General features: G+C 45.6%; 1 protein-coding gene across 1 annotated transcript in view; it reads left to right on the top strand.

Annotated features, from left to right (window-relative positions):
* The first annotated feature begins 296 nt into the window (after nt 1-296).
* Nucleotides 297-16,911, top strand: part of LOC140396087 (probable G-protein coupled receptor 139) — a 38,458-nt gene continuing 21,843 nt past the window's right edge. The window contains exon 1 of the mRNA XM_072484186.1: nt 297-694. Within this exon, the coding sequence (XP_072340287.1) occupies nt 625-694 (70 nt within the window). The 5' untranslated portion in view covers nt 297-624. The remainder of the gene's footprint in view (nt 695-16,911) is intronic.

Here is a 16,911-nt window from a genome sequence, read left to right as displayed (position 1 = left end):
ACCATCCTATCTAAATCATAGAATCTCCAGAGTGGAGAAGGAGGCCATTCGGCCCATCGAGTCTGCATCATCCATGTTCCACCCTATCTCTGCAACCCAATAATCTAATTGTCACATCCTTGGACACTAAGTGGCAATTTCCCATGGCCAATCCACCTATCCTGTACATCTTTAAACTGTGGGAGGAAACCGGAACACCCGAAGGAAACCCACGCAGACACGGGGAGAACTACACACTCCACACAGATTGTGACCCAGGGCCGGCATTAAACCCGGGTCCCTGGCACTGTGAGGCAGCAGTGCTCACCACTGTGTCACCGTGTCGTTCTGTATGCTTACAGCTCTCAATATTATTCCCGACAGACACAAGATTAAGAGAATGTGCTGGACTTTGAGGCTTTTAAGCTTTAGCTATCCCAATATTTGGACCGGAGGGAAAGCTGCTGACGAAATGTGTTTGTTCAAGTGACTGTACATAATAGCTATGATCAAGTGTATACCGTGTCAGTATAATGTTCTCTCTCTCTCTCTCTCTCATACATATATATCAGAGCCCATTAGAAAGGATCGACTCACAGCGCCCAGAAAAGGGGGAGTCTCCAAGCAAACAGAGGCCATATTGATATGGGAAAACCGGCAATCCTTCAGATAGAACGCATTTACTATCCTGTTCTTTCAGCGGTTGGAGTTCCTGGTAAGCTTTTATTTCACCTGTTTACGATGAACATAAGTGTAACTGTGATCTTCTGTGGAAAGGATTATTTATTTCCGTATCTCTGAGTTGTCTGTCCCCACCCCATTTGTTTTCAATGGTTTAATGCTCTCAATATGTTTTTGTTTGTCTTGTAGCAGCAGTATGATATTCACACCGGTTTTTATTTGTCTAACCCTGTTATTTATGTTAGATTTTTCTTTGGACTGAACTAACTGCAATGCCATGTGTGGACTAGGAGCATGAATCAGCCAACTAGGAATTGCAAACAGTTCGTTTTCTGGGACATTTTCTTTCCGTAAATGCTTTCAATGGTTGGTCATGAAGCAGTTTAAAGTTCAAGTGTTACATGTCGGGCAGCATATTGCCCTTCCTCGGAAATCATATGGTTACTAGTGTTGTGAAATAGTATCACATTATCAATGGTTTTCACTCTTGGCAAACCTTTTCACAGTATCACTGTTTCTGATAAAGCTGCAGGGTACCAGCTGCTGGACAAAGATTGTTGCTGACCCTTTCACAATTTCTTTTCTGGTTCACTGTATATTAATTAAGGTCACGGGAATCTATTGAAAAATGAGTCGTCTTAAATTTCCCCTGTATCATTTTGCACTGCAAAATTATGGATTATTAAGAGTTATTTCATTTACCTCTACATTATGAATAACAATGACACTGCCCTACTTTGTTCATTGAACAGTCGCGCCATCTAATGCTATATTTTATAATTATAGCAAAACTAATTTCAGTTAATGTGTCCGGAATAAGCATGTAATTGTGTTTGTGTTATGCATTACACGGATCAACGCATAAAAGGTTCAGTATCTAACAAAGTCACTCTCAGAAAAGATTTTGTGTCGTGAAAAACATTGCAGCATGTTAGGATTGAGACGCATGGGGCATGGACTTTGGGAAACAGATAAATGGAAGGACTAATGCCAAATGAAAATAGCATTCAGAAATTAAGTGAGAAAAAGAGATACTAAAACGACAAGCTCAAAGAGAAGAAGCATTTGAAGTATTTATTCTGTTATTGTGGGTCTTGCAATCCTAGTATTTTCTTGTCAGGTCCTCAAGCTGAATTGGCGACTAGATTTTATATCTCCAATTTATTGTATGTTTTCAAGAAGCAGTTGGATATCGCACTTGGAATGAAGGGGCTCAACGGATATGGGGGAAGGAACGATCAGGCTATTTTCAGTTGGAAGATCAGCCATAATGGAGCAAAATCTAAAGGCTGGATAGCCTCCGCTAGCTCCTATTTTCTATGTTTCTAAATCTATTATGTGAATGAGAGATGTTGGACAGGCTTCGGGGAGGATGGGCGAGAATGGCCCACCGCATAATTCAGAACATCTGATTTCCTCGTGTTAACCCCGTAGTTATATTGATACTCCAGTTAAGTTTCTGCCAATGGTGCACAACAAGATGTTGATAGACGAGTTCAACTATGACAATATCGTTTTTAGTGCAGGAGAGAAAGTTAGTTTCTCTGTTGTTATTAGATGGCCACGGTCTTATACTGTTGTGACGAGGCATTGCGGGAGAAGAGTTCTTGCCGGAATGTTGTGAGTATTCAATGCCTCAGTGCCTCCTCCCCACCTCCTCCTCTCCGCCCCCCCCCCCCCCCCCCCACTTTGTAATATTACTTCGAATTAATCGAATTAGCTGTAGAATGAAATTCGTGCGAATTCGGATGTGAGGAGATGCATCATTCACTCAGCATATCTGAGCGAAGATAGTTGCAAATTTTTCAGAACTTTTTTTGATAGCGTGACTCGCTCCCCCATCAATTTTGAGGGAATCGTTTGTGGAGTCCCGCCCTCCAGTTATTTGTTAACTGTGTATCACGATTAGCTGCGACCTGACAAAGGCGCTCAAAGAACAAAGGACAATATAGCACAGGAACAAGTCCTTTGACCCTCCAAGCCTGTACCAATCATGATACCAACCTTGGCCAAACCCCTCAGCACTACTTTATCATAGAATTTGCAGTGCAGAAGTAGGCAATTCAGCTCATCAAGTCTGCACAGGCCCTTGGAAAGAGAACCCTACCCAAGCCCACACCTCCGCCCTAACCCCACACCTCCAGCTTATCCCCGTAACACCACCTTACCCTTTTTGGACACTCGGGGCAATTTAGCATTGCCAATCCACCTAACCTGCACATCTTTGGACTGAGAGGAAACCGGAGCACCCGGAGGAAACCCACGCAGACATGGGGAGAACGTGCAGACTCCGCACAGACAGTGACCCAAGCTGGGAATCAAACCTGGGACATTGGAGCTGTGAAGCAACTATGCTAACTACTGTGCGACCATACTGCCCTTGTGCTGTATCCCTCTATCTATACACCTAGCCTATCCATGTATTTGTCGAAATTATTTTTAAATGCCGTAAATTTATCTGCTCCACAACCTCCCCTGGAAACGCATTCCAGGCACTCGCCACCATCTGTGTGGAAAAATCTCCCTCGAATTACTCCTCTGAACTTTGCCCCATGGACCTTAAACCTATGCCCCCTGGTGAATGACCCTTCCAACTTTGGAAAGAGTGCCTGCCCATCCACTCTCTTAATGCCCCTCATAATCTTGTAAACCTCTGTCAGGTCACCCCTCTACTTCCGTCGTTCGAATGAAAACATTATGAGTCAAATCGGCCTCTCTGCATAGCTAACACCCACCAGACCAGGTAACATCCTAGTAAACCTCCTCTTCACCCTCTCCAAATCCTCCACATCCTTCTGCTGTGTGGCGACCAGAATTATCATAGAATCATAGAAGTTCACAGCATGGAAACAGGCCCTTCGGCCCAACCAGTCCATGCCGCCCAGTTTTTACCATTAAGCTAGCCCCAGTTGCCCGCACTTGGCCCATAACCCTCTATACCCATCTTACCCATGTAACTATCTAAATGCTTTTTAAAAGACACAATTGTACCTGCCTCTACTACTACCTCTGGCAGCCCATTCCAGACACTCACCACCCTCTGAGTGAAGAAATTGCCCCTCTGGGCCCTTCTGAATCTCTCCCCTCTCACCTTAAACCTATGCCCTCTAGTTTTAGACTCCCCTACCTTTGGGAAAAGATGTTGACTATCTACCTTATCTATGCCCCTCATTATTTTATAGACCTCTATAAGATCACCCCTAAGCCTCCTACGCTCCAGGGAAAAAAGTCCCAGTCTATCCAGCCTCTCCTTATAACTCAAACCAACAAGTCCCGGCAACATCCTAGTAAATCTTTTCTGCACTCTTTCCAGTTTAATAATATCCTTTCTATAATAGGGTGACCAGAACTGCACACAGTATTCCAAGTGTGGCCGTACCAATGTCATGTACAACTTCAACAAGACATCCCAACTCCTATATTCCATGTTCTGACCAATGAAACCAAGCATGCCGAATGCCTTCTTCACCACCCTGTCCACCTGCGACTCCACCTTGAAGGAGCTATGAACCTGTACTCCTAGATCTCTTTGTTCTATTACTCTCCCCAACGCCATACCATTAACTGAGTAGGTCCTGGCCTGATTCGATCTGCCAAAATGCATCACCTCACATTTATCTAAATTAAACTCCATCTGCCATTTGTCGGCCCACTGGCCTAATTGATCAAGATCCCGTTGCAATCCTAGATAACCTTCTTCACTATCCACTGTGCCACCAATCTTGGTGTCATCTGCAAACTTACTAACCATGCCTCCTAAATTCTCATCCAAATCATTCATATAAATCACAAATAACAGTGGACCCAGCACCGATCCGAGGCACACCACTGGTCACAGGCCTCCAGTTTGAAAACAACCCTCTACAACCACCCTCTGCCTTCTGTCGTCCAGCCAATTTTGAATCCAATTGGCAACCTCACCCTGGATCCCGTGAGCTTTAACCTTCTGCAATAACCTACCATGCGGTACCTTGTCAAAGGCTTTGCTAAAGTCCATGTAGACAACGTCTACTGCACTGCCCTCATCTACCTTCTTGGTCACCCCCTCAAAAAACTCAATCAAATTTGTGAGACATGATTTTCCACGCACAAAGCCATGCTGACTGCCCCGAATCAGTCCTTGCCTCTCTAAATGCTTGTAGATCCTGTCTCTCAGAATACCTTCTCGCAACTTACCTACTACAGACGTTAGGCTCACCAGTCTGTAGTTCCCAGGCTTTTCCCTGCTGCCCTTCTTAAACAAGGGCACAACATTCGCCACTCTCCAATCTTCAGGCACCTCACCTGTGGCTGCCGATGATTCAAATATCTCTGTTAGGGGACCCGCAATTTCCTCCCTAGCCTCCCACAACATCCTGGGATACATTTCATCAGGTCCCGGGGATTTATCTACCTTGATGCGCTTTAAGACTTCCAGCACCTCCTCCTCTGTAATATGCACACTTCTCAAGACATCACTATTTATTTCCCTTAGTTTCCTAACATCCATGCCTTTCTCCACCGTGAATACCGATGAGAAATATTCATTCAGGATCTCACCCAACTCTTGTGTCTCTGCACATAGATGTCCTTGTTGATCCTTAAGAGGCCCTACTCTGTCCCTAGTTACTCTTTTCCCCTTTATGTATCTGTAGAATCTCTTTGGATTCTCCCTTGCATTATTTGCCAAAGCAATTTCATGTCCCCTTTTTGCCCTCCTGATTTCCCTCTTAACTCTATTTCGACAATCTCTATACTCTTCAAGGGATCCACTTGATCCCAGTTGCTTATGTACATCATATGCCTCCTTCTTCTTTTTGACCAGAGTCTCAATATCTCGAGTCATCCAGGGTTCCCTACTTCTACCAGCCTTGCCTTTCACTCTAAAGGGAATGTGCTTACCCTGCACCCTGGTTAACACGTTTTTAAAAGCCTCCCATTTACCAGCCGTCCCTTTGCCTGCCAACAGTCTCCCCCAATCTACCTCTGCAAGTTCCTGTCTGATACCATCAAAATTGGCCTTGCCCCAATTAAGAATTTTAACTCTTGGGCCAGACCTATCATTCTCCATAGCTATCTTAAAACTAATGGAGTTATGGTCACTTGTCCCAAAGTGATCCCTCACTAGCACTTCTGTCACTTGCCCTTCCTTATTTCCCAAGACGAGGTCAAGTTTTGCCCCCTCTCTAGTCGGTCCATCCACTTACTGAATGAGAAATTCCTCCTGAATACACTCAACAAATTTCCCTCCTTCCAAGCCCCTAATGCTATGGCTGTCCCAGTCAATGTTGGGAAAGTTAAAGTCCCCTACTACTACCACCCTATTATTCTTGCAGCTATCTGTAATCTCCTTACATATTTGCTCCTCAATTTCCCGCTGACTATTTGGGGGCCTGTAGTACAGTCCTACCAAGGTGATCTCTCCCTTCTTATTTTTCAGTTCCACCCATATAGACTCAGTGGGCGAACCCTCGGATATATCCCCTCTAAGTACTGCCGTGATGTTCTCCCTAATCAAAAACGCCAATCCCCCTCCTCTCTTACCTCCTGTTCTATCCTTTCTATAGCATCTGTACCCCGGAACATTGAGCTGCCAGTCCTGCCCCTCCCTTAGCCATGTTTCAGTCATAGCTATAATATCCCAGTCCCATGTGCCCATCCATGCCCTGATTGATCCGCTTTGCCCGTCAGGCCCCTTGCATTGAAATAAATGCAGTTTAATGTAGACCTTCCTTGCTCTCTGCCCTGCTTTCTCTGGTCATGCTTTACACACTCTCCCTTCCTGCCTTTTGTTTCTGTCCCCACTGACTTCCTACATCGGTTCCCATCCACCTGGCACATTAGTTTAAACCCTCCCCAACTGCACTAGCAAACACACCCCCGAGAACATTGGTTCCGGTCCCACCCAGATGCAGACCGTCCGATTTGTACAGGTCCCACCTCCCCCAGAACCGGTCCCAATGTCCCAGGAATTTGAAACCCTCCCTCTTGCACCATCTCTCAATATTGTATGCAATATTCCAAGTGCGGCCTCATCAATGTTCTGGTGTTTTGGTTATACAAAGAAAAGTGCAGGACAGGAACACTTCCGTATTTTGGAGGTTTGATCGATACTGGTTTCGCTTGTGGTTTCTTTACTTTGCAAATTTGGATTTCTAATTCAAAACGCTTTTGTGGGTTCTCTCAGAGTGATACGGTCGCTTCTGGGTCGAATCCCGGCAGATGTCACCAATAACTGTTGCCTTTTTTACCTACTGTAAATATGGCAGTCAGTGAGGTTCCCCTCCTTTCTTTGGATATCTATACTATATTGCTCAGAGTCGCCAGGTAATCAAATGATACCACCACAAGGCTCAACCGGCTATCAATCAAAGAGCCAAACACCAGTTAGTTTGTTCAAGATCAAGAACAAGAACAAAGAACAAAGAAATGTACAGCACAGGAACAGGCCCTTCGGCCCTCCAAGCCCGTGCCGACCATGCTGCCCGACTAAACTACAATCTTCTACACTTCCTGGGTCCGTATCCTTCTATTCCCATCCTATTCATATATTTGTCAAGATGCCCCTTAAATGTCCCTATCGTCCCTGCTTCCACTACCTCCTCCGGTAGCGAGTTCCAGGCACCCACTACCCTCTGCGTAAAAAACATGCCTCGTACATCTACTCTAAACCTTGCCCCTCTCACCTTAAACCTATGCCCCCTAGTAATTGACCCCTCTACCCTGGGCAAAAGCCTCTGACTATCCACTCTGTCTATGCCCCTCATAATTTTGTATACCTCTATCAGGTCTCCCCTCAACCTCCGTCGTTCCAGTGAGAACAAACCGAGTTTATTCAATCGCTCCTCATAGCTAATGCCCTCCATACCAGGCAACATTCTGGTAAATCTCTTCTGCACCCTCTCTAAAGCCTCCACATCCTTCTGGTAGTGTGGCGACCAGAATTGAACACTATACTCCAAGTGTGGCCTAACTAAGGTTCTATACAGCTGCAACATGACTTGCCAATTCTTATACTCAATGCCCCGGCCAATGAAGGCAAGCATGCCGTATGCCTTCTTGACTACCTTCTCCACCTGTGTTGCCCCTTTCAATGACCTGTGGACCTGTACTCCTAGATCTCTTTGACTTTCAATACTCTTGAGGGTTCTACCATTCACTGTATATTCCCTACCTGCATTAGACCTTCCAAAATGCATTACCTCACATTTGTCCGGATTAAACTCCATCTGCCATCTCTCCGCCCAAGTCTCCAGACAATCTAAATCCTGCTGCATCCTCCGACAGTCCTCATCGCTATCCGCAATTCCACCAACCTTTGTGTCGTCTGCAAACTTACTAATCAGACCAGTTACATTTTCCTCCAAATCATTTATATATACTACAAAGAGCAAAGGTCCCAGCACTGATCCCTGTGGAACACCACTGGTCACAGCCCTCCAATTAGAAAAGCATCCCTCCATTGCTACTCTCTGCCTTCTATGGCCTAGCCAGTTCTGTATCCACCTTGCCAGCTCACCCCTGATCCCGTGTGACTTCACCTTTTGTACTAGTCTACCATGAGGGACCTTGTCAAAGGCCTTACTGAAGTCCATATAGACAACATCTACTGCCCTACCTGCATCAATCATCTTAGTGACCTCCTCGAAAAACTCTATCAAGTTAGTGAGACATGACCTCCCCTTCACAAAACCGTGCTGCCTCTCACTAATACGTCCATTTGCTTCCAAATGGGAGTAGATCCTGTCTCGAAGAATTCTCTCCAGTAATTTCCCTACCACTGAAGTAAGGCTCACCGGCCTGTAGTTCCCGGGATTATCCTTGCTACCCTTCTTAAACAGAGGAACAACATTGGCTATTCTCCAGTCCTTCGGGACATCCCCTGAAGACAGCGAGGATCCAAAGATTTCTGTCAAGGCCTCAGCAATTTCCTCTCCAGCCTCCTTCAGTATTCTGGGGTAGATCCTATCAGGCCCTGGGGACTTATCTACCTTAATATTTTTTAAGACATCCAACACCTCGTCTTTTTGGATCACAATGTGACCCAGGGTATCTTCTCCAGGCTCAACATCTACCAATTCCTTCTCTTTGGTGAATACTGATGCAAAGTATTAATTTAGTACCTCGCCCATTTCCTCTGGCTCCACACATAGATTCCCTTGCCTATCCTTCAGTGGGCCAACCCTTTCCCTGGCTACCCTCTTGCTTTTTATGTGCGTGTAAAAAGCCTTGGGATTTTCCTTACCCCTATTTGCCAATGACTTTTCGTGACCCCTTCTAGCCCTCCTAACTCCTTGCTTAAGTTCCTTCCTACTTTCCTTATATTCCACGCAGGCTTCGTCTGTTCCCAGCCTTTTAGCCCTGACAAATGCCGCCTTTTTCTTTTTGACGAGGCCTACAATATCTCTCGTTATCCAAGGTTCTCGAAAATTGCCGTATTTATCTTTCTTCCTCACAGGAACATGCCGGTCCTGTATTCCTTTCAACTGCCACTTGAAAGCCTCCCACATGTCAGATGTTGATTTGCCCTCAAACATCCGCCCCCAATCTATGTTCTTCAGTTCCCGCCTAATATTGTTATAATTAGCCTTCCCCCAATTTAGCACATTCATCCTAGGACCACTCTTATCCTTGTCCACCAGTACTTTAAAACTTACTGAATTGTGGTCACTGTTACCGAAATGCTCCCTTACTGAAACATCTACCACCTGGCCGGGCTCATTCCCCAATACCAGGTCCAGTACCGCCCCTTCCCTAGTTGGACTGTCTACATATTGTTTTAAGAAGCCCTCCTGGATGCTCCTTACAAACTCCGCCCCGTCTAAGCCCCTGGCACTAAGTGAGTCCCAGTCAATATTGGGGTAGTTGAAGTCTCCCATCACCACAACCCTGTTGTTTTTACTCTTTTCCAAAATCTGTCTACCTATCTGCTCCTCTATCTCCCGCTGGCTGTTGGGAGGCCTGTAGTAAACCCCCAACATTGTGACTGCACCCTTCTTATTCCTGATCTCTACCCATATAGCCTCACTGCCCTCTGAGGTGTCGTCCCGCAGTACAGCTGTGATATTCTCCCTAACCAGTAGCGCAACTCCGCCTCCCCTTTTACAACCCCCTCTATCCCGCCTGAAACATCTAAATCCGGGAACGTTTAGCTGCCAATCCTGCCCTTCCCTCAACCAGGTCTCTGTAATGGCAACAACATCATAGTTCCAAGTACTAATCCAAGCTCTAAGTTCATCTGCCTTACCCGTAATACTTCTTGCATTAAAACATATGCACTTCAGGCCACCAGGCCCGCTGTGTTCAGCAACTTCTCCCTGTCTGCTCTGCCTCAGAGCCCCACTGCCCCTATTCCCTAGTTCTCCCTCAATGCTCTCACCTTCTGACCTATTGCTCCCATGCCCACCCCCCTGCCATACTAGTTTAAACCTAGTGTGACACTAGCAAACCTCGCGGCCAGGATATTTATGCCTCTCCGGTTTAGGTGCAACCCATCCTTCTTATATAGGTCACACCTGCCCCGGAAGAGCTCCCAGTGGTCCAGGTAACGGAAACCCTCCCTCCTACACCAGCTGTTTGGCCACATGTTTAGCTGCTCTATCTTCCTATTTCTAGCCTCACTGGCACGTGGCACAGAGAGTAATCCCGAGATTACAACCCTAGAGGTCCTGTCTTTTAACTTTCTGCCTAGCTCCCTGAACTCCTGCTGCAGGACCTCATGCCCCTTCCTGCCTATGGCGTTAGTACCAATATGTACAATGACCTCTGCCTGTTTGCCCTCCCTCTTCAGGATGCCCTCTACCCGTTCAGAGACATCCTGGACCCTGGCACCAGGGAGGCAACATACCATCCTGGAGTCTCGTTCATGTCCACAGAAGCGCCTATCTGTGCCCCTGACTATAGAGTCCCCTATTACTATTACTCTTCTGCGCTTTGACCCTCCCTTCTGAACATCAGAGCCAGCCATGGTGCCACTGCTCTGGCTGCTGCTGTTTTCCCCTGATAGGCTATCCCCCCCGACAGTATCCAAAGGGGTATATCTGTTCGAGAGGGGGACAACCACAGGGGATTCCTGCACTGACTGCCTGCCCTTTCTGGTGGTCACCCATTTCTCTGCCTGCACCTTGGGTGTGACCACATTTACATAACTGCGATCTATGACGCTTTCCGCCACCTGCATGCTCCTAAGTGCATCCAATTGCTGCTCCAACCGAACCATGCGGTCTGTGAGGAGCTCCAGTTGGGTGCACTTTCTGCAGATGAAGCCATCCGGGACGCTGGAAGCCTCCCGGACCTGCCACATCTCACAGTCAGAGCACAGCACCCCTCTAACTGACATTGCGTCAATTAATTAAAATTAAAATTTGTCTTTTTTTTATAAAATATTTTTTTTTAAATTTCAAAGTTACTGTCAACTATCTGTTTCCTAGCACTAGATTTCTAATAGAAATGCGATAGCTAACTATAATACTCTCCGATCTCTGGCTTAGATATCCCTCTAAATTATAATTAAGTTATTATGTTTAATTAGTTACCAAATACTCAAATTTTTTTTAAAATTTAGGGTAGAATCCCAACCAGCCACTCTGGCCACAGCTTTTCTGTGATGTCACTTCAGTTTCCCCCCGACACACACAATTTGAAAAAAGGTATAAAAGTAAAAATAAGTCAAAATCACTTACTTACCTTCTGAGTGTCTTAGATGTTCTCAGGTTCTCTCGCTGACAGAGACTGCTCCTCCACCTCCGAACCTTGACCTGCACAATGCTAATAATATAATAATATAATATGGCACTTACCTTACACCTTATTATTATTATTAGGTTAGAGGAGGAGGGTGGGTGGGAGACACTACACGTGTAGTGTCTCGGGTTTCCGCTCCACCAGAATTTATTGGCTGGGGGGGGGGGGGATACTCCTGATCAAGGGTACTTTATTTACACACACAATTAATCATGCAACATAAACACTACTAGTTAAGCTACACCTATCGACTATGGCAACCTGTACTTAACTTCAGGCACCCGGCTTAGGTCAGAGGAACACTGGCCGTTGTTCGATTCAGGATCTATCGAGTCTGTAGAAGTAACTGATGCTCAGCTAGGCTCATCCGTCTGGTAGCGGGCGTTGAACTTGCTTCTGATGGTGCTGCACTTGGAAGTAAACGTTGCTGGAGCGCCAGGTCCAAGAGAGGCTGAACACATGGTGGTGTCTCTTTTTATTCTTGGGGGTTTTCGTGCTCTTTTGGGTGGGTCCTTCAGTTTGGACCCCACTAATTGGGTAACTCCTGATCACTGTGTTCGATTCAAACCATAAAGGGGCGGGTGCCTTGATGGCTGGGCGTGTCCTAAGTGGTCATTGACCCTGTTGTTTACACTTCCCGAGTACAGGGAGTGGTGCCGAAATGTCTGGGATTGTATCGGTCGCTCAAGTATCAGTATTTAGTCTGGCGGAGATGGGCCATCAAATGCTAATCGGTTGGGGGTTTCAATACCGTCTGGATTCCTCACTCGCAAATATACATTCCGGCCCTCAGTGCGGCTAAATCTCGCACTGTCCATTTTTCCCGCTATGCTTTGCGACCTTCCCTGTTCCTGGTTGTATGTGGCCATCCCAGATTGCTACATTCCGTCCTCTTGATCCTCAACGCGAAGCGTGAAGGATCACACTGCTGGATCTTCTCCTGTTCTCTGACATGCTGGGTGCCCTCAATCAAGGACAGGTTCTATCCTACTCTGTCCTATGGGTCAAAATATTTACCCAAGTTTTCCCTATTACAACACATATATTTCTCAAAAAATTCTAAAGGGGCACTATAACATTCAAACATACATTTCAGTCTCTTTACACAAAAAGGGGAAATTCTAACTGTCTTTAACTAAACTACACTCATTCTTTGGTTATCTAATAACCAAAGAACTTATCTTACAATACAAAATAACCAATAGCAGCATCACATTCCTACTTATCACTAATGTCCAAGTAACTTTATTAAAAACAACAACCGCAGAATTTATTAGGGAGGAAGGGTTCAGAAAGAGTATGGGGTTTGCTGGAGTCTGAGGAAAGGGGCTCTGAGTTTGTATACTGGAGGACGGGAGACTCTCCTTCACCATTTCCGAAGTCTGATCATCTGGATGACACTGCAAAGTATAGCTATGACCAATAGGGCCTCTACTGTGTATGAAAGGGAGTACCATTTTATGATATTATCACACCATGTGGGGGTATCAGTGGCTGTGTCTGTGTGGTGTAGTGTCCGGACTAGGGGTGTTGTGTTGGGTGGTCATGTTTAGGGCCTGTGTGGTGAGGGGTGTAGGGTCCGCTAACGCGCGCAACTGTATTGTTCCAACGACGATCATGATTCAGATCATCAGGTTTTTCTTCATCTTGTCCATGTCTTTCTCCCTCTTCAGGTATCCGTATCTTCCTGGGGGTACAAGCATAATATCTGTTATTATCTTGTTGCTTAATATCTCGTTTGTCTGTCTGTTTCTCCTTCTCGTCAATTTCCCATTTAGAATTGTCACTATATGTGACTCACTCAATTTTTTTTTTAAAACAACCATTTGGGAGACCAGACATCCGAAAAAAAATTTGGTCACAGTGTGAGCACTCTCGCAACCTGTGTTTTATGGGCTGATGGGCGGATAATTTCTCCATCCTCTGCAAACTTGTTTCAATCAAGTGTTTTGAATGTGTAAATAGCAGATGGGGGGATAGCAACCGAAGGGTGGCCGGAAAGGGGACAAAAGTTGTGGCAACTGTGCATTCTTTAAACCACAGTTGTAAAAAGAACAGCAAAAGAGTTTCGAAAATAATTCTCCGAATGGGGTGCGGATGGTGCACGGCAGAGCAAGAATGGGTGGAATCCCCGGGTAGGATGGTTGCTCCACTACCCGAGCTTGGCTGACCAAATGCATAGGGGTCCTCGGGCAGGGAGGGGATCAGTGTCATTATTCCACTGCCTGAGTGACTTTCCAAGGGCGGTAAGAATTTGAGGATATATGGGCTTTCAGCAAACTTATGCCTTTAACTGCCATGTGGCATCAGAAGATTACTGTATCAAGAAATGTGTCTGAGGTCAACACACCAAATCATACAAGAGAGAACATTCAACATTAAAAACAAACTAAAGAAGAAAGTGGGCAGGTTCCATCAGGGAAAGGACACCGTAAATCTCAATCAGTTCCTTTCTCTCATCATCTGGGCACTTTAAGGTTCCATTTCAAAAAGGGTCTCAAAGGGGTTAGCATGGTGGGTGTCAGACTCTGAGTCATCACCATCTCCCGGGTGCCAAACTCGTGACTGGAGTTTTAGTGCCAATGCGGCGTGTGCCGATGTGGGGTACATCTCATCGTTCCGTGTCAGATGACAGGAGTATCAGATGACAGGAATGATCGCGGTGCCAATGTTTCAAATTCTGTATGGCGGTAGGGGCAAGGGGGGTGTCGCTAACGTCGGGTGGTGGGTCAGGTTCTGGTAATGGCCAATAGATTGTCTCTGAGGGGCCAAACATATCGTGGTCGGTGTGGCTGTAGGAACTGGGGCCTGGTCTGTGTTTCCATTGTTCAGGTCGTCAGTTGTGCTGTCGCTGTCGCTATCGCTGTCGCCAGCAGCCGAATCAAGTGTTGGGGTGAAATTTGACTCTGGGGACGGGGTGAAGGTCGTGTCTGTGGACGTGCTGTCGCTGCTGGGGGAGGGCGGGATTGGTTGTCAGTGGGCGGGTCTCCGCTGTCTGCCATTGCCAATGAGAGGTGGTGCGAGTGGCTGCACTGCGTTCCATAAACCTTAAGCTGGTTTATATGGAACCTCCTGACTTTCCATTAGGAGATGTGATTTTGTAAACTGAGGGGCTAACTTTATCGGAGATTGAGTAGGATCAAGCAAATTTAGGGGCGAGGAATGAACTGGGATTGTACAGGGAGATCATGACTTGCTGTCCGACTGTATACTATGTCGGATATACTGTCTTATCAAAGCAAGCCTTACCCTGCTTTTGTCTAGCGCCTAGTCGAACAGCTGCAGCGAGCTGTGCTGCTTTAATATTCTCCATGTTTTGGACCGCTTTCTCGTGGGTCAGGGCGGTGACTGCGGGGCTGGCCAAATCAAGTCCAACTAAATACCCGGTACCCTTCATGGGTCGTCTGGTCATGAGGGTATGGGGGGTGTAACCTGTCGAACTCGACACCGTGTTTCTAATAAACATCAGTGCGAATGGGAGCACTGTGTCCCATGTTTAAACTAATGTGGCAGGGGGATGGGAACCGATGCAGGAAGTTGGAAGGTAGTAAAACGGGGACAGAAATAAAAGGCAGTAAGGGGGAAAGTGTAAGGCAGAGAAGCCATAGTCAAAAATCAAAAAGGGCGACAGTACAAGGTACAGTGACTGAGGGGAGCTCAGTGAATAGGACCAGGAATACTAAAAGAAATAAAACGGGAAGTGAAAACATTAATGGTAAGCGATGCGGCAGGTTGTTACAGGAAGATGTGGGTTCGACGACAAGGAAAATAAGGAGAAAGGTTAAGAGGAAATATAACTTAGGAGAGGTTACTGATCGAGGTGTTAAGATTAAGAACAGAGGTTAAAAAAAAGCCAACATAAGTGTACTTTACCTGAATGCTCGTAGTATTCGGAATAAGGTAAATGAGTTGATGGCGCAAATCATCGTGAATGACTATGATTTAGTGGCCATTACTGAAACATGGTTAAAGGATGGTCACGACTGGGAGTTAAATATCCGAGGGTATCAAACTTTTCGGAAGGACAAAGTGGATGGTAAGGGAGGTGGTGTAGCTCTGTTATTTAAGGATGACATCCGGGCAACAGTAAGGGATGACATCGGTGCTATGGAGGATAAGGTTGAATCCATTTGGGTGGAAATCAGGAATAGTAACGCGAAAAAGTCACTGATAGAAGTAATCTATAGGCCACCAAATAGTAACATTATGGTGGGGCAGGCTATAAATAAAGAAATAACAGATGCATGTAGAAATGGTACAGCAGTTATCATGGGGGATTTTAATCTACATGTTGTTTGGTTTAACCAGGTCGGTCAAGGCAGCCTTGAGGAGGAGTTTATAGAATGTATCCGTGATAGTTTCCTCGAACAGTATGTAATGGAACCTACGAGGGAACAAGCGGTCCTAGATCTGGTCCTGTGTAATGAGACAGGATTGATTCAGGATCTCATAGTTAGGGATCCTCTCGGAAGGAGCGATCACAATATGGTGGAATTTAAAATACAGATGGAGGGTGAGAAGGTAAAATAAAGCACTAGTGTTTTGTGCTTAAACAAAGGAGATTACAATGGGATGAGAGAAGAACTAGCTAAGGTAGACTGGGAGCAAAGACTTTATGGTGAAACAGTTGAGGAACAGTGGAAAACCTTCCAAGTGATTTTTCACAGTGCCCGGCAAACCAACAAAAAGGAAGGACGGTAAAAAGAGGGAAATTCGACCGTGGATATCTAAGGAAATAAGGGAGAGTATCAAATTGAAGGAAAAAACATACAAAGTAGCAAAGATCAGTGGGAGACTAGAGGACTGGGAAATCTTTAGGGGGCAACAGAAAGATACTAAAAAAGCTATAAAGAAGAGTAAGATAGATTATGAGAGTAAACTTGCTCAGAATATAAAAACAAATAGTAAAAGTTTCTACAAATACAGAAAACAAAAAAGAGTGGCTAAGGTAAATATTGGTCCTTCAGAGGATGAGAAGGGAGATTTAATAATGGGAGATGAGGAAATGGCTGAGGAACTGAACAGGTTGTTTGGGTCGGTCTTCACAGTGGAAGACACAAAAATAACATGCCAGTGACTGATGGAAATGAGGCTATGACAGGTGAGGACCTTGAGAGGATTGATATCACCAAGGAGGTAGTGATGGGCAAGCTAATGGGGCTAAAGGTAGACAAGTCTCCTGGCCCTGATGGAATGCATCCCAGAGTGCTAAAAGAGATGGCGAGGGAAATTGCAAATGCACTAGTGATAATTTACCAAAATTCACTAGACTCTGGGGTGGTCCCGGCAGATTGGAAATTAGCAAACGTGACACCACTGTTTAAAAAAGGAGGTAGGCAGAAAGTGGGTAATTATAGACCAGTGAGCTTAACTTCGGTAGTAGGGAAGATGCTGGAATCTATCATCAAGGAAGAAATAGCGAGGCATCTGGATGGAAATTGTCCCATTGGACAGACGCAGCATGGGTTCATAAAGGGCAGGTCGTGCCTAACTAATTTAGTGGAATTTTTTGAGGACATTAACAGTGCG

This window comes from Scyliorhinus torazame, chromosome 19 (assembly GCF_047496885.1).
Source record: "Scyliorhinus torazame isolate Kashiwa2021f chromosome 19, sScyTor2.1, whole genome shotgun sequence".
In the NCBI taxonomy this organism is placed as follows: Eukaryota; Metazoa; Chordata; class Chondrichthyes; order Carcharhiniformes; family Scyliorhinidae; genus Scyliorhinus; species Scyliorhinus torazame.
Note: the sequence above shows the minus strand (reverse complement) of the source record. Positions and strands in the feature narration are given on the sequence as shown.